The 21,199-nt window shown below is 47.1% G+C and overlaps 1 protein-coding gene across 2 annotated transcripts in view; it reads right to left on the bottom strand.

Annotated features, from left to right (window-relative positions):
- Window positions 1-21,199, bottom strand: part of COL5A1 (collagen type V alpha 1 chain) — a 121,245-nt gene that overhangs the window by 39,779 nt on the left and 60,267 nt on the right. For both annotated transcript variants that reach the window (XM_015879297.2, XM_015879296.2), the window contains exons 12-25: window positions 16,450-16,524; window positions 14,823-14,915; window positions 12,357-12,413; window positions 12,172-12,225; window positions 11,860-11,913; window positions 11,063-11,116; window positions 9,735-9,788; window positions 8,987-9,040; window positions 7,605-7,649; window positions 5,582-5,635; window positions 4,479-4,523; window positions 3,960-4,013; window positions 3,342-3,386; window positions 2,142-2,195 (exon numbers count right to left, since the gene is read on the bottom strand). In XM_015879297.2, the coding sequence (XP_015734783.1) occupies window positions 2,142-2,195; window positions 3,342-3,386; window positions 3,960-4,013; window positions 4,479-4,523; window positions 5,582-5,635; window positions 7,605-7,649; window positions 8,987-9,040; window positions 9,735-9,788; window positions 11,063-11,116; window positions 11,860-11,913; window positions 12,172-12,225; window positions 12,357-12,413; window positions 14,823-14,915; window positions 16,450-16,524 (792 nt within the window). The remainder of the gene's footprint in view (window positions 1-2,141; window positions 2,196-3,341; window positions 3,387-3,959; window positions 4,014-4,478; window positions 4,524-5,581; window positions 5,636-7,604; window positions 7,650-8,986; window positions 9,041-9,734; window positions 9,789-11,062; window positions 11,117-11,859; window positions 11,914-12,171; window positions 12,226-12,356; window positions 12,414-14,822; window positions 14,916-16,449; window positions 16,525-21,199) is intronic.

Below are 21,199 nucleotides of genomic sequence, written 5' to 3'. Positions count from 1 at the left end.
ATTAGGACACCTCAGTAAAAGCAGCAGCAAGCAGCACAGAAATGCTGCAGGTGGGGAGGGGGGTTGGAAAGAGAAAATTAACTCCATGTGTTAGCAAACTTGTGAAGGTCACAAGATGCCCAGACTGGTCAGAGCCCCCTCATTAATTTCTTAATTCCTGGAGTCAGTTACAGGATCTCATGACAAAGGCGCAGCTAAACTGCATCCCTGTCCAGTGGTGGCTGGATGCTGGCCAGCATTCCTCTTGGGATTTGATGCTGAATAACCAGTGTCCAAGAGCTCCCACCACGTCCTCAATCACAGCTTTGAGAAGCAGCCCTTTGCTGGGATTTCAATCAGCAGAAAGCAAAAGTGCGAATTGCCTCAGGTACAGCAGGAGGGATTAGTGAGAAAATGGGGAAATCCATGGGAGCAGTTTGTAGTGTTGGTTTTCCTACTACAGGAACCAAAATGAAGCCAGGTCAGAAGATGCATCTCTGTCTGGCAATGTCTGTACAAAAGCAATTAACTCTCCTCAAGGGCAGTGTTGCACAGCCAGGCGCCTTCCTTTCTTTTTTCTTTTAAATATGAGAGCACATCCAGCTCCTTTTGCCTGAGGAGGCTGTGGATGCCCCATCCCTGCAGGCATTCAAGGTCAGGCTGGATGTGGCTCTGGGCAGCCTGGGCTGGAGGTTGGTGACCCTGCACATAGCAGGGGGTTGGAACGAGATGATCCTTATGGTTCTTTTCAACCCATTCCATTCTATGGTTCTATTTTATGATTAAAGCCTTTTGCAGTGGTTGCTTTACATATGAATTCTTCCTGAAATACACAAGCAACTTTCTAGCAATACAGCAAGAAATCACAGAACTATTTTCCCCAATCAGTCTTCATATCAGGAATGTCAGACAAGCAGGAATTCATAAAACAAGTGGGTTTAATAAAGAAACAAAACGACAGCTGCCAGTCATACATCAACAAAATGGGGAGAAACAGCAATCTGAGTTTGTCCTCAGAGTTTAAACAGCACCAACAGCATCAGTGCATTGAAAAGGGGATGGGGGGGGGATACATAACTGCTTGCCTTGGGCTCCTGACATCTGCCTGCAGCCCAGGGGAATCAGAATGATGCACAACAGGACTTGAGAGGCTCCTACCCATTCTACACTCAATCACCACTGTTCCCCAAATGCCCATCTCCATTACTGTCACTAAGATCAAAAATTGATGAGCAACTCGGCTGGCTCTCACAGCAAGGTGCTCCAGGCCCTCAGGGATTTTCAGATGGCTTTCAAGACCAATTTCTATGAAGAGAATATGGGCAGGTCTTGTCCTTGGAAAATGCAACAAACCTACAACCTGCTGCAAACTATGTGGCTACCAATGGCCATGTATCCATGTAGGGTCTGTCCATGCTCAACTTGCTGATCTTACACAGCCTTCAATGTGAGCAAAGCAGACCTTCTCCAGTTGAAGCTCCCTGGAGGATGCTGCAAGAACTTCACATTGAAAGCTACAGCCTAAGAGATGTTCTGGGCTTTGCTTTAGCTGCTCTATTGACTTTGCTAACAATCATAAGCATGTTTGAAATGCCTTCGTATGAATGATAAGCCCAGGGTGGAAAATGCATTTATTTATTTATTTTGGACCGTGCTTTCTATTTGCATTAGTGGAATGCAACTCTTTCCCCATTTGTCATCCACAAAATCAGGTGTCTCAGAGGTGTGTAGAAATGAGGTCTGTTTTTAAGGCCACACACCAACTGCTGGAGAAAGGAGCAGATGTTTTAAGTTGGATTAAGGAGGAAGCTGCAAGAATCCAGCTGACGAGCCACTGCAACCTGCTGTTATTCGTGCTCTGCAGCAGCACCCAGGGAGATGAGGACCCTCTATGTTAGCAGTACCCATACGAGACCACCCTTACCTCTGTGAACTGCAAACCCACATGAAACAGAGAGGAGAAACAGGAGGATGGGAAGGAGAAGCCCAAAGAGAAAGCACTGTGAGGCCAAGCAAAGCTCGGAGCAAGGCCAGGGCTTCTCCAGCTCAGACCCCATCAGCCAAGGGGAAACCATAGGTCCATGGTGCACCCAGGATGGATGGGTGCAGGATCAGCCCCACAGCCCCTGTGCTAAGCAGAGCCCTGGGGACAGCAGACTTACCGGAGGACCATCTGCACCAGGCATGCCAGGAAGACCAGGTTTACCCAGCGGCCCCTAAAAACAGAGAAAATAAAATCAACAGCTGCAACAGTCAGTGCCCCCAGAACATCATTCTTGCTTGCCCTAGTTGTGAAAGGCTGCAGACAAAGGGGTCAGCTGGAAAAGCTGCCTTGATCTGCAAGGAATCTGCTCACATCTCTGGGCAGAGTCACTACAGCAAGCCAGGATGGATCCCACACCTCAGCAGACCCAATATAGAAGGGAGAGCTCAGTAGGAGCCCAGGCACAAGGCTTGGGAGCAGAGCCAAGGCTGGGAGCAGCTGCAGCCCAGCTGGAAAGTATTCCAGGTACAGGTAGGAGGGCATCAATGCATCTGTGCACCAAGAAATGCCCATTCCTTGATGACAAATGGCAAGAAGATTAACTGGCAAAGGAAGAAAATTAGAAGAGTGGAGCTGCCCCCATTGACTGTGTCTTGCTGCTTTAACATTGCTAAGTGATTACCTTTCTAATTAAGCAGCCATCTGATTTCTTACCCGACTGCGGAGTGTTGCTACTGCTGCAAGTGCCATGACTCAGCATTTAAAGCCAAGAGCCCTTTAGCCACTGGAATTGTTAATACTCTGCTCCTCTCCTCCTGATGGGTAACTGCAGGATGGGATTCACCCCATCCACACATCACAGATCCCCTGCCAACAAGCACCTGGGGAATACAGCTCTGCCATCCTCATAGGAGAAACCCATGCCCTTGTCTAAACCCTGATGGTCTCAGGGCTGATGGGGGATGTAAGAACAGCATCTACCCCATGTCAACAGCAAAGAAAAGCCACAGATTGCTGGCACGGGTCAGGAGAGGGGACAAGGAGCGTGACCCAAAACCACAGCTCTTCCCATTACCATCCTGCTCAGACTTACAGGCACTTAGCCCACTGAAAGAGACAATTTTCAGCCCTCTCCTAATGTTTTGCCATAGGCTGCCTGCAAAATGTTTCTGTTAAAATAGGAAATGAATGCAAATATTATGAATTAGAGGTAAACTGTGTTTTCTTGTCTCTCTTCTGTCTGGAATGAGCCACATTAGACTTTCATAGACACGGCTGCAAACAGATGTTGCATATGGGGTAGAGAAGCAGCTGAAGCAGCAAATGCATATTAATGGTAACAGTTGTCTTAAGTCAGAGCAGCAGCATTTCCACGTACCTTCTCTCCTGGGGGACCGATGGGGCCTTGTGGACCTGGAAGACCCTGTGAACAGAAAAAACCTTGGGTCAGTAAGGAACAAGCTATTCGTTCCAAATGCATTTTGGCAGTGCTTCAGCTGAGCATCATTCCAGTGCCTGCGATGGCTGGGGACTTCCCTGGCTCCATTCATTCTCAAAACGTCTTGTGAGGGATGATAAAGTTTTGCTTTAGAATGGCCCCTGGAGAGCTGCCCTGCTTTGTGCTTTGTCCCCCATGGTGGGAATGGGGATGCTCTGAGGAGTGAGAAGTGCCCAGAGGGCGTATGATGGGACTTGGATATCTGCATCACTGCTATGGCACCCAGTGACCCAACCATGGGATGCTAGAAGTCATGAATGACCTACACAATGTGACTCAATCAAAGAAGCTGCTTGGACCTGGGCTTGGCTTTGCATCACAGCTGGGAACTAGCGGTATCTGAATCTGGGAGCACTTGCAGGAAGATTCTGGACCATCAATGTACATCATGCCAATTCCCAGCAGATCTTTTTGCTGGTCCCTCCATTGGCTGGTGAGCAAAACATGCCAAGAATCAGCATCTCTCTGTGCTACCAATAGAAAAAGTTTCCCTCTTACCTGAGCACCCGGGTTGCCCTGCTGGCCTGGAGGTCCCGGCTCACCCTGGGGACCCTGTGAGGAGGCAACAGCAGAGCTGAAAGCAGGAAAAGAAGGAGCAGAGCAACCAGTTCCTGCCTGGCACCAGTCCTCTCATAGCATCCTGAGCCTCTAATCTGCAGGAGTCCATTTCATCCCAGCAGTGTGATGTATGAGACACATAAAGATCCATCCATCCCCCCCCCCCATCATTTAAGCTACAGCACTTCGATATTCATTAGAACAGCACACATCTCGATGAGAACGTTTGATCTTTCATGGGGAAATAATGTGTAATTCCATCGGAAATTATAATAAATTAACAACCATTTGCTGTAGGAAGATACTCTCAGTGGTTTTCACAGGCTCTGATAGGAGTCTAGACCAGACTAAAAACCAATTAGCAAATCTAATTGAATAGAGTACATTTCACATTTTGCATACACACACTCTCTCTATGCAACGCCTGAACTGTCTGTAAAATGGGCAGCAAGAACTTACCACGTTCCCTTTGGGACCAGTTTGTCCATCCATGCCAGCCACACCCTGGGAAAGGATTTAAGAAACAGCATGAAGAAAATATCTGCCTGTTTTGTACCACAAAAGCAGGGGAAAATGCAATAAAAACAAGAAAACATCAGGAGGCCCTTTGGACTGCATGGAAAAGCAACCATTTACTATTTGGTCAAATAGCCAATCCTGTGATATTGCACTTAAATTTACACTTTAAAAGTCTTTTTGGTCTTTTCCCACTGGCTTAACCTTCCTCAAAAGCAGAATCAGCACCTGATTGATGACCCCCAGCTGGATTGCTTCCAGCAGCGGCACAGCCTGGACACAAAAGGGGTCATGAGCTTCCTAAGCATCCCCAGCAAGGTCTATGTGGCCAAGTGCAGACCTTGGGATGGGGTTTCTGCTTTCACCACTTTGCTCCAGGGCAAGTTGGCTTATCCATTCCTAACAGCATGCTCATGGGAAGACCTGGCAGTTTTGGAGTGGATCTTCAACCCACACTGAATTTCAGCAGGACTATAGTTCAAAGTGAAGATATCTTCATGTCCCGGGAGGGTTTAAGGACCTCCTAACACTCACTATTAAAGCACTGACCCCTTCAGCTCTTGCAGCAGCACAGGGTTCAGCTCTTAAGTCTGGGGACTTCAGTGAGCTGCAGTGATTTGCAGAACGAGCCCTTACATCAACACTTCCCTGGCCAGCAGGGCACAGCAGATAAGGTGACTGCCTCCTGCAAAACTAACTGCACATTCCTGCCTTGGCTTTTACCCAGAATGTGAACAAACCACTCTAAAGGCTCAACAGCCCTCAGGCAAAAGTTAATAGCACAAGGCACTGTGTTAATAGCTCTCATTCTTCTCCTTTCACCATGAGCTAGGTATTAATTTCTACTCAAGTGGGCCAAGCCCTGAGCTGCCTTACATAGGTGAGACAGCACAGAAAACAGGGCAGAATACAGCCTTTTTTGCAATGCTTCTTCACGTGGCACAGATGTACACAGTTACACAGGTGTGTTATGTGCTCAAATGATGGATGGGCACAGGGTGATGTTGCTGAGATGCCCAAGGAAGGAAGCAGCCCTGGGAACTTACCGGTGGCCCTGGTGGTCCTGGTGGCCCCTTGGGTCCAAGCAGTCCTCGGGGACCCTAGGGAGAAAACAAGCATGGTCAGTGCTCCCCATGCTACCCTAACAAACATCACACTGCCCAGCACAGCCTCAGGGCTGGCCACTGCTTTTGCACTAACAGCATCTTCCTGTGCTTCAAAACCAGTAAGAGTGCGAGCACCCTTGAAGTGCTTTTGGAAAGATAAATAATATGCATGCAGACCTTTCTGTTTTGGATTGGAAAAAGGCCAATTTCAGCCACTTCTTTTCTTTTTTAATAAATAATTTAATCATGTTCCTGGATTACCCTGTAACGAGCACAGTGATGCAGAATACATTGCAGCCAAGTCATTCTAGCTGGAGAGCGTGATGAAAAATGAACCGATTCCACTAATGGATCATTAGGGTTAGCATTTCCAAATTGCTCCAGATTTAATTTTAATCATTGACAATCTGTACAACCCAGCAAGGCTGGAAAAGGTTTTCAGCCTGCAGCACAAATGTACATTTTCAAAAGGCCTTTGGTTCTTCAGCTACAACTGCTTATCGTGGTGCTTTCCTTCCAGTTTCAGCTTCCTCACCAGCATCACACCTTCAGGGAAATTCAGGGACATATGAGAACTGCATGGCAAGAGAACTGCCTCCATTTGAGAAGGTAAACTCAACAATGAATGCTTCAGTTTACCAAGACTGACTTTGCAAAGCACACCTGGCAGCTCCCCTACCTGGTGGCTGTGCGGCCAATAAGAAGCATTGGTAGGCAGCCCCTTTTCAGGGGTCCTTCCATGCTGCTCTGATGCTGATACAAACCAGCTCTGGGAATGGAAGGCCCATCACTGGTTTTATTTGCCATTATATTTGGGAAGATTCTTTTTTGGCTTAGAGAAGATAGAAACAAGCAGATACAGGATATATACTTAGGACCAAAAAGTTTCTCGTAGTGCAATTAAAACCTCTCCTCTGGCCATCACAGATATCTTTTTCTTGCATTACTGCTATAAAGATCAACTTCTCTGCATGTGTTATCAGCATTTAACTTCCCCTTTTGTTACCCTGTTACCTTAGCACATAAATGCTTTTAAGAAGTAATAACGCATAAGTTATTGCTTAGGCTTGTGCTGAGCAGATAGCTGAGTTGATTAATCTTCCCCAGAAGTTAATCAGACATCTTGTCTGTAATTTAGTTCCAACGAGCCCATAAATGCCAAGCCTTCCTTTCCCACGTGAAGCGTGTCCAGCAGTTCCATCAATTACTCTTGGGCCACCACACTGTGCCTTACAACAACAAAATAAGACACCTTGAAATCAAAGCTGATGGCCAACGGCAGATGGTGAATGTTCTTTGTATAATGAAGGAAATGCATTTTGGATATAACGAGCAGCCAACAACGGCATTACAGACTAAAGTCTACAGCCAGCCAGAGTTTATTACTGCCAGTATCACCACAAACATTTGGTTCTTGAGGCAGAAAATGCTTTCTGAGTCTGAAACTGAAAACTCAACTGTTGCTTTTTGGTGGGATATTCTGACAACACAGTGAGCTGCAGCTCCATGCAAGTTGAACAGAGCACCAACCCATTGGTCCCAGGGGTGCTAGAATCACACCAAGATGCAGTCTTAGTTTGCACCCACAATACCCCACATTTCACATACATCCTTTGCTCCCCAGCTCACGTAATTGGCTCCTAAATAACCCAGAAGGATACAGGAAGGAAAAATGAGATTGACCTGAGCCAGGTTTAAGTTTAGCCACTGAGCAAACAAGATTTCACTCATCAGAAACCAAAGCTCAGAAATGACTGCATTTCTACAGTAGCCAGAGTAAGAAAAGAGGAGCAGACATTAGGGCAGACCCTCTGAGCGTACACTTGGGTCTTCAAGCCAGGGAAGCTCAATCCCGGCAGGACCTCAGGGGTCCTCAGCACCTGAAGAGCTGCCCCATGGGACCCCTGAGTGCCACGATCATACCCAGCCCCCTGCCCAGCATCCTGCAGAAGGAGATACTCACAGGTTCTCCGGGCAGCCCTCTGGGTCCAACTTCTCCGTCATCCCCCTGCCCAGCAGCAAAGGCACAGAGAGACAGAGCACAGCAGTTATATTTCAGTCACATCACAGGTGTTTCATTCTTGTTAAATAATAATCACACTGAAAAGCAGCTTCCCCGGAGCAAGGAAAGGGTAGCCGTGCATAAGGGAGGCCTCGTAAGCCGCGAGACTAATACTGCGTGTGCAGAATTTACCAAGGATTAGAAATGCTGTAAGGATACTTCATAATTCATGTCAGTGTTTATAAGGATGGATTTTGCTAACAGACAAGATACTGTAGGAACAATTCAGGGCATGTGAGTCAATAACCACAAGATTTAGTACTTAACAGAGTGGGAAGCCAGCATGGGAATGCTGTCCTGGGATCTGATGGAGCCAGATTAACCCATTGGCTCCTCAGATAAACCAGAGGGGTCATTCCTCATCTCCCTACACTCACTCTCTCTGCTGATGCCCACTGGGGAGAACTGGACATAGATTCAAGTCACCTTTAAACCATCAAAAACACCCCTAGGGACACCTTGTCAGACCCACCTCACTCATTCTTAGGCAATCAGCCTTAGCCAGCACTTGTAAACTCTCCTCTGCTGCCAATAAAATGCATTCTATCATACCCAGCTAACGTCCTCTGAGCTTCTCTGCCCCTTACACGGTTCTTTTTCACTTTTGGCTCTTCCTCTCTTAAAAGACACGTTAGGTATTTTCAACTTCAAAGCACTGCACATCCACAACGAATTAATCCTCCCAACTTTGTGGCGAGGGAGGTGTTGTTATCTGTGTTTTACAGAGGTAACAAATAGCCAAAGGTGGAAAGAGAACATTGTGGAGTGGGATTAGAGCCTGGGAAATCCATACTCACCCCTCCAATTAAACCACACGTATCTCTGAGCTATACATTTGCAATCTCTCCTCTTGCACCAGACCTCCTAGGCCTGTAGTCACTTAGTCTGAGCTTTGCTAAAGGCCTTCTGATTATTGACTACACAGTGTTAAGGCAGCAAACAATTTCATCTTTGCCTCCCACATCTGTCTGCAATTTCTTGCTACAATTTACTCCACCTTAGAAAACAAGCAGCACAGCCAGACGATGGAAATGGTATTTTTTTTTCCTGACAAAACCAGAGCTTTCTGAGCAGACCTTTAGAAAACACATTCCTCACAAGGTTTCCTCCCACCAATGCTCTGCTCCCGCTATGCATGAGGTGATGTGCTGCACTCGATGGCAATGAGGGACACGTACTCAGTGCTGGCTCCCACCACGTGTCTGCCTGGCATCACATCTGCTTCTTCTTTGCAGGGCTTAGTTATGAATTCAAGGGACCGCTGTGTCAAGAGATAAACTTACCCTCTCCCCGTCCTCTCCGGGTGCCCCTGGGGGGCCATGGGGACCTGGCTCACCCTACAAAGGAAAGGCAAATAAAACCTCAGAGGAGGAAGACACAACTCTAGCAATGGAAGATATTGGGTAGCATTGAGAAACCTGATGCTAGGCTTGACTGTTGTGTCTGCACCACGTGCTGAGGATGCTTGTACCCTTGCATTCCCTTCTCCCTGCTCTCTCTGAACATACTCAGTGCCACAAACGGGCTCCAGCAACTTCAGTAGAGTGCAAATGGGGCTCTGCACGCAGCCAGACCATCTTCCAAGGTGTGTTGGCTGCTCCATTTCTGGCTGATGAAGCATCTCTCTCAGGCATTGTCTTCCCTTTCCTATGCAGCTTGCAACCTCTGCTGCTCAAGCACTCGCCTTCTTTATAAAGCACTGTCTGCTCCCTCTGGGGAGAGGAGGCATGAACAAACCTGCCGAAATAACAAGCTTCTTGCTTTTTTTTCCCCATCGCTTAATTATAAGCCAAAGAGAAGAATCCCATTTGATCGCTGGCAGTTCCCATCTACAACAGCACATGCTTTGCCTCTTATTTTTTTACCCTCTGTTTTGTTAGAGTGATTTCTGCCCCCACTTTCAGGCAGCCCCAGATGGGTGTCACAACTTCCAGCACTCTCCAATAGGACACTCCTGTCCCCAGCATTGTTGCCCTCCTGCCAATGTTTCCTTACAGACTGCAGCCAGAAGACAAGTGGGAGAGAACTCACCCTGTTCCCCTTCTCACCAGGCAAACCAGCCAAGCCATCAAACCCTCGGTCACCCTAGAAGAAAAACCAGGTTAATGCACGTTTCCCCCCTGCTCTCGAATGAACACCTTTCTGATTTGTTTCCTTTCTGTGTCAAGGAGGGATCGATTTTCTCTGTCAGACATTTGGCTTTCACCTCCCATCAGACTGGCGATGATTTCACAGTTACAGATTGAATAAAGGAAAGAGGAACAAGCTGAAATAAAGCCATTTTGCCTCTCCCCTCTTCCTCCAGCACCTACTCATTTATTAGTTTTTCCACGTGGATTTTGGAGCCTATCTATCATTGAAAGCATCTCACTCCCAGACATGCTCTTCCAGTCCAAGGAGACTGATGTATAAACAAACAAACTCTGGGAACTGTCTTAATGCAGCCAGGCTCAGAAGGCAGATCTGCTTCACCCTATAAGGAGCACAGTAGGCTGGTGGACTCAGTGACTGCACACAGATGCTGCCACAAAAGGGGTGACCCCATGGATCTGTAACCAGTCACTCCTTTGTCTTTCCCAGGTTGTGGGACTCTGCTCTGTCTCTGCACACAGCACTGTTAGCTCGTTTCCAGCCCTGCTCGTTATTCTGTTTTCCCTTCTTCCCTGGTATCCACTCCTTTGGGGGCAGTCGATGCTCATTAAAGCACTTTACTGGATAAATGATTCGCAGTCTCCTGTCTCTGTATCAAAACCCCCCATCTATTCCAGCTTTAAGTACCTACATAATAAAGTACTTAAACCTTTAATACACGATTCCCCGAGCAAACTTTCCCTGCATTCATTTTCAGTGGAACAGCTCCTCTCTTGCTGGATAATACCAACAGATCTCAGCTGAATGAAAGGATTTTGTCTCAGATATAAATACAGCACATTAAAATTCCTCACCACGCCTTCTACATTTTCTCACCCAGTTATTAGGTATCTTTTTTTTTCTTTGGTAGTTATATTTCAGGATATTTCCTACTGCTCATTCATGTTTGTTTTTCGTAATTAGGATTCCAAAGTATTTGTTCTACAACTGCAGCCAAGGGAGCGTGTTTCATTCTTAAGAGGATCCAGCAATTTAATAAAGTTACATCCAAAAAAAGAAAGAAAAGGCAATCTGTTGCTCTTCTGCTTTATAACTGTGTGCTTAATTTCCCTCAGCTCTCAAATGCAGAGCCCACATCTTCATAGGTGTCCTGAGATTGCTCCAACCACCTCCTCCAAGCAAGGTGGGCTCCCCCTGCTAAGGGCCCTTCTGTTCCTGCTTGCTACAAGAGATGCACGTTCCCAAAGCACACAGACACACGATGTTACCTTTGGTCCTGTCTGCCCTGGCATTCCCCGAGCTCCATCGCTGCCAGCTCGTCCCTGCAGGAGGGGAAAGCAAAGTCAAATGCAAAGCGTGAGGCAGGGCAGCGGGGACATCTGCTCTTCGGTTGGCAGATCAGGGAGCTTCTGTTGAAGCCATAGCTCTGTGCTTGGGCAGTAGCAGACTTTGGTAAGGGGGAAATGCTTCTCTGCCCTTGAAGCTCAAGGCTGGTGCTAACCAGGGGCTGGGTTCACTGCATGGGTGTTGGGAGGCAGTCTGCAACTCTGGTTGGAATAAATGACCTTCCAGTACATTGTAAGAAATGTCGGTGCTGATGTCCATGAATCAGAATGAGATAAAGGTTTATTAAAGGCTTTCTCATTTCTTCCTCCAATAAGTCGACACAAAGAGCCTGAGGGCTGCCTAAATTTTGCATTTGTGCCATGGGGACACCAACAGAACAAGTCAGCACCACTTTGACTGATTCCCAAAACCTGCAGGGGCTGGGACCTCATGCCCTGCAAATACGGGACTGCCCAAAGCAGCAAACAGGACTCCTACACTTCCCATCCCAGCACTGCAAAGCCAAAACCTAAGGACAAGAGCTCTGGAAGCATGGCCACGCAGCTCTCCCAGCACCCCTCCTCCCCCCGCATCCTGAGCTCCCATCCCCACGTCAGTCTGCCCAGATGGACCGAAAGGGCCTGGAGCAGCCCTGCTGGCCGTCAGCCTGCTCTTATGCAATGCTCTCAGAGCTCAGGAATTGCTTGGCAGTGGGATGGAGTGCTCCCGGGACACTCACCCTGCGGCCAGGCTTCCCCGCCGGGCCGGGAGGGCCCTGGATGCCTCGTGGACCCTGCAATGCGGGGAGAAGAAAGAAAGAAATGCTGTCAGGCAAAAGCACGACAGATGGAACCTGTGCTGGTCTGAGCAGCTGGCTCTATAGTATTTACACGGCCACCCACACCTCATCTCTTTCCCAGCCACGTTTGTAGCAAGAGAACAGCTGGGACTGAGAGCACAACAAGAGGCTCGGTGTGAACCTGCTGTGCCCACACTGCCCTCCAAGCACACATCTCCAAGTCCCCTCACCCCCCTACCCTTCCATACACACCTGAGGTCCCATTTCTCCAGCTTCACCCTTCAATCCTCCACTGCCTGGGGGTCCCTATGGACACAGAAAAGGATCCGTTGCATTTGGTCCCAACAGAGGGAAGACCCAAAGGTTGTTAAGGAGGAGGCATCCATGCAGGTAACAACTGAGAGCATCTGCTGTGCCAGAATTGCTTTGTCACTCACCATGGGGCCGGGCCGCCCAGTCAGACCCATTGGACCTGCTGGTCCTCTCAGCGCCAGCTGCAACAGAAAGAAAACCATTGCTTTAGTTGTGTCCTTGCTTTGCTACAATGGCACAAAGCCATTGCCATGCCTTGAGCTGGGTTGTGCATTCTCTTCACTCCCTGAGATGCACAAATCCTTGCATCAGTTTCCACCACCTTAATGAATTTACTCCAGAGTGTACCCTGTAATGTCAATTAACTCCTTCCTGCATCCATAAATGGGCCAAGCCCACAGTCACATGTAATATCTCACAAACAGAACAACTCTATTTCCAACGCTGGGGGCTTTAGCTTGATAAGGGGTCATGGAACCAGACCTTAGGTCAGCAGTTTCCATGGTGGGTAATGGGGATGTCTATGCATTGTAACATCACCGGGCACTGTGCTCTCTCATGACAATTCATCATTTCATAAGAGTTGTAATTATCTGTGCTCTCTGGCAATTAAAATCTACCCATGATTGAACTTGAAAGTGCTTAAATATTGCAATAAACGTGGGATTATGTGGCACCATTTCGCAACTCCCCTTTACAAGGGAGCTGCTCAGAAACACTGCTGGCTCAGACAACGCTCGGTGACTACTGAAAGCCAAATGGAAGGGAATAAATCAACCCAATGATGCAATTAACAACAACAAGAAGAGGAAGGAGATGAACTTCCCCTACTGGACTCCTTTCTCATCTCTGCCACAGCCTATCATTTCCCCTTGAGAAATGCCTTTTATCTCCCTATCCGCCTCTGGTATCAGGGATTTCAGCTGAACTCATCTGATGATGGGTTGATGGTAGCCAAGAAATGGATCTTTTTCTTTGCGGAAATATTCAGCTTGTCTTGCACAGCTCTCAGCTCACACAGGATTTGGGCTGTTCTTTTTTTTTAAGCAAACCTTTATCCAAAAGTGGTTAACAAAATAAAACAGAGGAAAAGAGACTTTCCTTTGTGTATGTGTGTGTGTTGGGGAGGGGGCACTTTGTTTGTAAGGCAGAAAATAACCCAAGAGCAACACAAAAATGGGCTCTGAGAAAGCAGATGCTCCCCGTGAAACATTTGCCTGGTCAAAAAGTCCATTTGCCAGCAAAATAAATACTGGAGGAAGAACTGCAGGCAGCCTGGAAATTAAGAGTGACGAGGTAACACAAGAATCATAATCCACCAATGTTACTCTCAGAGGAAGGTTAATGGATAGGAAAATGCAGCGGCTGGTGGCATCAGGGCCCTGTGCTCTGCCTGAGCATGTGAAAAATTGAACTCCTCAGATAAAGGAGAGCTGGATGGAAAGCAAAATAGCCCCAGCTGAGCTCAAGTCCTCATTATAAGCCTGAAAGAGGGAAGTGTCACCCTGCTGGTTGGTGATCCCAATGGACTTGATTCCACTCAGAGGTGAAAGGGATTGGTTTTTCAGTCCATTGCAGCAGCTGAAGTGAACGCAAGCTGCTGGGAACAGCAGGCTGATGGCATTCAGGGCAGAGGAGCACAGGGAAGCCTATAGTGACTGCATTTGGCTGCGAGAGGAACAAAGCACCCATGGCTGCATCCCTCTGCTTACAGCCTGCCTAAACCATTGTGCATCTTCCCCTTGGCTGCTCACAGCCTGGATGGGACTGGAGCAAATACAGCAGCAATGTGCTTACAGAGGGGTGCCTACACATTGCTTTCAGCTGTAATTGTGCCAGCTGCTTTTCTGCTTTTAACAAGCTAATGATCAAAAGTAACCTCAGAGAAGCACGCATGAAAGGGAAGATTCAAAGCTGTACCAGCTAGAAATGAAGTCTTGTTTTGAAGAGATGAGTATGTACAGCCTGATACGCTGACATACCCATCCAGCCACAGAACAGGAATTGTACTGGGAACGTGCATGGCCGATCTCGTTTCACCAGTCAGCTTAAATAATAAACATTGCTGGGGATTATTTGATCATCAATCAGTAAGGTCATCTGAGGGGAAAAAAACCCCACATTGCATGGATATCCATCACGCAATTTCAAATGAACACATGAAAGGAAATAGCGAGCTGCCTGCTGAGATTCATGGGGCTGGGAACAGCTTACATCTGTGACATACATTCAATTATTGAGCGAGACTTGCTGGAAAAAGAAAACGAAAGAAAGAAATCCCCTACAGCATTTACCGCAGCTTTTCATATAGACTCTCTAAACTGTCAGCAGAAGCAGTGAATGCTACAGCAGGGACTGCTATGTCTCCTGGCATCAGCAGAAGGCCCACTCCTGGCTCTGCAGATAATGAAAGACTGAGGTTTAAGCCCAAGCCATGCAGGCATCACCACCTCAAGCCATGTGGCCGTCCCATCTCAGTCAAGCTGAGAGGCTGCTACCACCCTGGATGGTGAAAGCATGCAGACAAGTGCTCTGTCCAATTGGTCCTCCATTTCAGTGGGTTTCAATAGACCCCCCTTTCATGCACTTACCCTCGCCTGCTGCAGGATGGCCTGGGCTTGGGCCTCCTGGGCAGAAACCATGGGTCCTTTGGAGCCAGCATCTCCTCCTCCACTGAAGCGGAACTGGTGGGAACAAGGTAGAGCACAGGTCACTGGTTGCTGTCACTCCATGCAAGCATTGCTCCTACACAGCTCTGTTCAGCACGACTGACCCAAACCCACCGCTGTTCTTCTTGCTGCCCCATTAACCATAGTACTCTCAGGTCACAGCAGCTGTTTCCTACCAACACACCCATGCAGCAAATTCTGCTGGTTCAAAGCAGTGCACCACAGGAGGGCCTGTGGGCTTTGCACTGCAAAGACCTCACACAGCACAGCTCCAAACAGCTCTCCCAGGCTTGGTGCTCCCTATGTAGATGCCAGGAGACCCCTGGGGATGGAGACAGGGTCAGGTCAGGATGCTGGGCTGCATTTCCCACTGCATTTCCATGCAGTATTGCCTGCTTGCCACAGGACAGAGGCTGTTTTCCCATGTGTGGCTGCATACTTCAGAGAACAGAACTCGTCCCAATGTTCAAACCACAGCCTCTCATCACACAAAGGACTTTTAAAGCAGAAAGCATTAGCTTTTTATTTTCCTGAACTTGAAAGAGTTTACTGTATTCTTCTGCTTCTTCCACCCCCAAGGGCTACCCCTCTGGGACACACATCCTCCTCCTCCTTTGGCTACACATATCCTTGGGGCTTTGCAGGAGGGACTGCAGAGCACAGAGCCTCCTTGGACCGCTCATTCACCTCTATTTCACCTCAGCTCCGTGCCTGCTTGGCACTAGGTGTACGACCACACAAACTTGGCAAACAGGTTCAAAGAAACAATTTATAAGCCTACAATTGCTTACCATCGGGGCCAACAAATGCATTGTAATGGCCAGCTGAGCTCCATGTCGAGCGCTTGGCCTGGGCTCTCCTCGGCACCCTGCCAGTATCCTACATGCATATCACCCCACAATTTGGAGCCTGTACAAAAGTGCTGCGGTTTTTCACTCAAAGCTCTTTCCCTTTGGTACCTAACCACTTCTTTCCAACAGCTGGTTTCCTCAGGGAAACCTCACATCAAAGCAGACACAAAATATAACCGCTCGTTTTGTGTCCCAGGACCAAGAAAGCTGACTTGGTGCTTGATAGCTTCGTGTAAGGGAAAAGGACATACAAATTAACCCCTGGTCACCAAAAAAGAGCAGTTAATTCAGGTGCTGACACCTTCAATACCTGCTTTGAAGACCCATTAGATGTTCCTCACCCTAAAGGCAGGGTTCTGCATAAAAGCTGGCCATTGGAGGTGTCTTTAGTTGTTTCCTTACAACTTTCTCCCTCCCACGTCATGCCAAGGCCTAAGCAATGATGGTTATCATTGCTTTCAGGAATTTAAGCTCACCTGCCTGGAGCTTTTGACCTATGAAAACGTGCCAGTGCTTGGCAAAAAGTAAATTCATAAGGGAAATGATCCAAATCCATCTTTTACACAAGAGAAAATGTGCCCTTGGTGCATAAGGGATAGGGACTTCTGCAAGAACAGGCTCTCGGCAGTAGCAAAGCCAAGAAGTGAAGCTCATTTTAGTGCTTTTTTTGTTTCTTTTTTGGCTTCATTTGTACTTACAGGCAACATAAGCATTGTCCCTGGTGGTCCCGGTAAACCATCTGCTCCTGGAAGACCTGGGCGGCCAGGAGGTCCCTGTCAGAAAGAGAAATAAAAATAAACTTCTATAGCATCATCTTAGCCATGTCCATACACAAGTGGCCAAGGCTGTACAGGCATATGTCACAACACAAAGGGCTCCCTATCTCGACTGCTCATACTGAGCATGCTGGCATCCGGATGGTCTGGCAAACTGTGTGGAAGTACATCTGTAAGCGCACATGGTTTTTCTTAGTGATTCCCTCTTCTTACATCCTGGCTCCCTCGTTTTCTGCATCTGCCATAAGCAACATTTGAGTGAATAATAAAAGCCTCTGCCATGTCCCAAAGCAATGGAATCAGTGCTTAGTTGGGTCTGTTAAAATCTGTTTAAAAAGGTACGTGAAACTTCATAACTCAAGACAGTGAAATAGAGATAGTGGAAAAATAAATACGTTTCTGTACATGTTCAGTCACCTGGGTCATTCCATTTTTCTCTCTTCTGTCTTTTCTTGTCCTATGAGACCACTTCTGTCTACAATGGAGTGATCCTGTCAGCAGCCATAAATCAACAAAACTCCAAGGGCCTGAATGGAGCTGTGTTGATTAACATCAGCTGAGTGTCTTTAACTCACACTAAAGAAACAAGTATGCAGTAAAAGATGTATTGATGAAGCTATAAATAATCAAATATGGCCAATTTTCCTACGACAGCCCACGGGTTATTTGCACTCCCAGCTGCATACTTGGCAAGAAGTTTAAACTAACCCAAATTTGCACATCCATCCATAACCCTACAAAGGAAGAGGAGAAATACACCCAACCACTCAATGCATGTGCAATAAGTGCAACTTTCACATCAGCTTAAGGAGCTGAAAGCAAGAGTGAATTGATCTCATCCCAGGGAGGCAAAAGGAGCCCTGGTGCTCATTTCATGGCAAGGCAGACAGGACAACCTGGCCAACAGCTCAGGTTTGAAGGCTTGGATACTCCCCTGCTCAGTAAATGCCAATAATAAATTCATCTTTGGGGAACCAGCACTCTTGGAAAGGCCATTCCTTCCATATCTCCTTTAACCTAACACCCCCTTTGTCACCTCCCTCCTAAAAAAAGGAACCCAAAAGCACCAAGCCATAAATTAAAGCCCAGCTCTGGGATACGAGAGCCACGGTTACTCCACCCCATGGTGGAGTATGGCTATTTCTGTGCCCTGCACCACAATTACAGAGCAGCCAGCACCAAGGCCAGCCCAGAATAACACCCCAGCATCGCAGCTGGTGACTGATCAGCACAGCACACAGCAGCTCCCTCAGCACCAAAGGGAGCTGTGTAACATGCCAGACCATCCATTTTTCAAGACAAGCTCGTGGTGTTACATTTGTGCTGTTTACTTAGCCTGGTCGACACCAGCATCCCCAGCCCTGCCGATGAGGTGCAGAGGGCAGTTCCATCTGCTGCAGCACAGCACATAAATAATTGAGGCCAGGTTCACCTTTATATAATAAACTTTCTTCCCCCTCTCTCTCTCTCCTCTCTTTCAGCTCTGGTCCCACAGATGATGGATCAGGAATGGGGTTGTTTATCTCTCGTTGTGTGCTCTGCCCAACAAACAGTGAGGGAATGGTTTTCTGCATCAATGCCTCGTTTTGTTCCATGTTGGGTGTGTGAGGTCTTCTCCTTGCAGTGGGGGGCAATGGAGGGAAATCCAGACCATAAAGCACTTGGTAAACTGTAATTCAGGCTGGTTTGCAGAAGCCTTAGAATGCCTTTGAGAAATGCAACACGCCAGACTCTCAGTCGGTGTAAATCTGTGTTGCTCTCATTATGTAAATAGAGATTTGCTGATGTATAGCAACTAAGGATGGGGACTTCAGCTTTCATTTGGTGCAGTGCTCTAAAATGCCACGCTGAGCGTAAGCACTCATGCAGTATTTCAAAGGAATGCTTTAGCTGAAATCTTACAGCATTTGTTATCTGGCTCCTTGAGTAGGAGACAGCAACAGCTGATGGTCTTCAGAGCAGTGCCCAATAGCACAAGCCATGGGCCCCCATTAGCCCAGTTTTGAGCTTTAAATCACCTTCACAGATTATTTTCCTCCCATTTTTGGTCTTGGCCAGAGAATTAGACAAGCAAAGTATTCAGGGTCTTCTGTGCAAAGCACCACTTGAGATCTGATGGAGGAACTAAAAGTTTCAAGACCTTCAGAACTGTACAAAAAGGGCATTAGGGATCTATTACACATCTATGGGGTCAGTGACCAAGCTGTGGTCTGTTCCAGTGCTGTAGAGCACCTCATTCAAAAGAACCATGTTTTTCTCCCACTTTCTTAATTCTATTCTGGAATACTCCACATTTCCTTCTTTCCATCACTGGAAAGACCCCCCTCCCCTGCCCTTCAGATCACTCCTCCCACAAACAGGCTGTCTGCAGCTATACTGGTATCACAAGCTCTTCTTTGTGTTGTAAAATTACAGGGATAAATGAACCAACCAACATAATGAATAAAACAGAGCTAAATGAGTGTTGGCCAATATTAACATAGCTGAATATTGTTGTTGTATTAATTCAGTGCACCTGTCTGATTGCAAATACAAAGTTTATCAGATGCAATGTTCCTCACTGCACGCATAGAAGCGCCATGTAAATTCATGAGCGATGTGCAGGGTTAATAATAAACAAATTAAAGAGGAGCTGCTCTAATTGAAAAGGGTATTTTTAATACATTGCAGTTCCTGGCTTTGCAAGTTTATTACTTCTCTACATACAATATGTTGTATGATATTCTGTTCTGGACACTTAGAAAAAGCAGGATGTGCACACTGTGCTTGAATGGGAATTAAGCCTCTTATTTCAAGGTGTGTAACAGTAACATCAAGGACTTTGTGTGGCCATTCAAGGGGAGCCTGGAAATGGCCAGGAAATTTCTGCATGTGCATGGATAACTGGCAGAAGTACCAGCCCCCCTCATCAGCAGGGTCAGCATCCATCTTATAATGCAAATGAACTGTTGGGAGCCAAAGAAGAGCTACAAAAGAAGAGCAAATTGGACAGCACATAGCCAACCTCTGAGCCGCATCCTATGGGTTAAGTCAACCTCTGTGCAGTGATTCATGGGTTAAACTAACTTCTCTAAGCAGTGGCTCAGCCTATCGCTGCATATTGACTTTCTGAGCTCGCAGACACCGATCAATGGAGCTCCGTCAGGGCCTCTCGTTCTCAATCATGTCACAACCACAAGAAATGTTATTACTGTTCCATCAAAAACCAATAAATACACCTGGAGCGTAAATGAGGTGTACGGGGTGGGGGTTGCTTTACAGAAGCACACTGGGGGGTTTGCAGGAGTGTGGTAGCTTACGTACTCCAACCAAGTCCCCAGAGATGAGCACTGTAACAAAGAGCTTTAATTAAAGGCCAGGGCTCAAGTCAGGGTCATCGCCACAAGAATACACCAAACCTTAAACTATCTCCTTAAATACACCTGAAAAATCCAGAAGAGACACCTCCAGTGTGGGCCAGCAATGGGTGGGATGGAGATGCAGTTTGATGGGTGGGAGAGAAGGGTGAAAGGGTGATGCATCACATAAGCATTAAAAAGTGAGTTGGCACCGAGCTCCTTTATCATGTAGAGATCTCGTCCTGATTCTCTGTAATGGAGCAAATTCTCTCTCGTTCATTCTAGGTCTTAGGTTATGCAATTAAAGTTGAAAAATTAAGTGAAAAGAAGAGATAAACAACAACGCCACATCACGAATCCTTAATAGGAGCTGCAGCAATTAACTGTGCTAAGATGCATCAGAACAACACAACACCAGTTATCTGTGCAGACCTTCCCACTCTGCATGGACAGAACTCAACAAAATCTAAGGCCACTCCCCATAGGAATCTGTGCTGTTCCAAGTCAAAACAAATCTCATTCACTGCTGATGGGAGAAAACATATACATCCCAAAGAGAAGTTCATGCACAAAGTGTCTTGGGCATAAGAAGTGCCCTGGACAGAATAGCAATGTCTTAGCAGCTATTCAGAAGGCATAAGTGACTGCACTCAACATAATGATGCATTAAGGCATTGAAACAGATGTAGAGCTCCATGTGCTTTGTTTATGCAAGCTTGCTGAAATCAATGATTCTACCTATACAAGAGGTTGGCTGCACCAAGGGGGATGCCTCCTCCTCCAAAATCAAGTTCAAGCTGCATCAAAACCAAATGCACAAACCCTCAGGTACAGCACTGCTAATTCACATCAGTTACTCCCTAATCCTTGCTGGTTCAGTGCAATAACCCAGCCAGTGCAAAGGAGAGGTGTTGCAGAGTGATCCTCCCAACGTGAGCAGTATGGGACACGAAAAAGGTGGAAGGAACACAGCAAGGGTGATGGAGTGACCCCAGAGGTTGTTCTGAAATGCAAGCAAACCCAACCCACTGCTGCAGTGAAGACTCAGTTGTGGTCCCCAGCTGTTTGTTCCTGGATGCAAAGGTTGCCTTCAGCACGGCACAAGCACCTTTTAGGGCTGGCAATCTCTTTGCCTGATTTTATCACAGAATCATCATAGAATCATTGAACAGCTTGAGTTGGAAGACACTTAGAAGACTGTGAGGTAGTAAAACCAAAGACTCAGAAGGGATTGCTATCAAATGCCTTGTGCAACCAGCAGCATTCAGGACTCCAGTGCTGTCCCAGTCGGAACACACAAACTGATGACAGGCATCAGCCAAACAGGAGAAGAA

This window comes from Coturnix japonica, chromosome 17 (genome assembly GCF_001577835.2).
Source record: "Coturnix japonica isolate 7356 chromosome 17, Coturnix japonica 2.1, whole genome shotgun sequence".
NCBI classification, from domain to species: Eukaryota; Metazoa; Chordata; class Aves; order Galliformes; family Phasianidae; genus Coturnix; species Coturnix japonica.
This window is presented reverse-complemented; position numbering and strand designations above follow the sequence as displayed.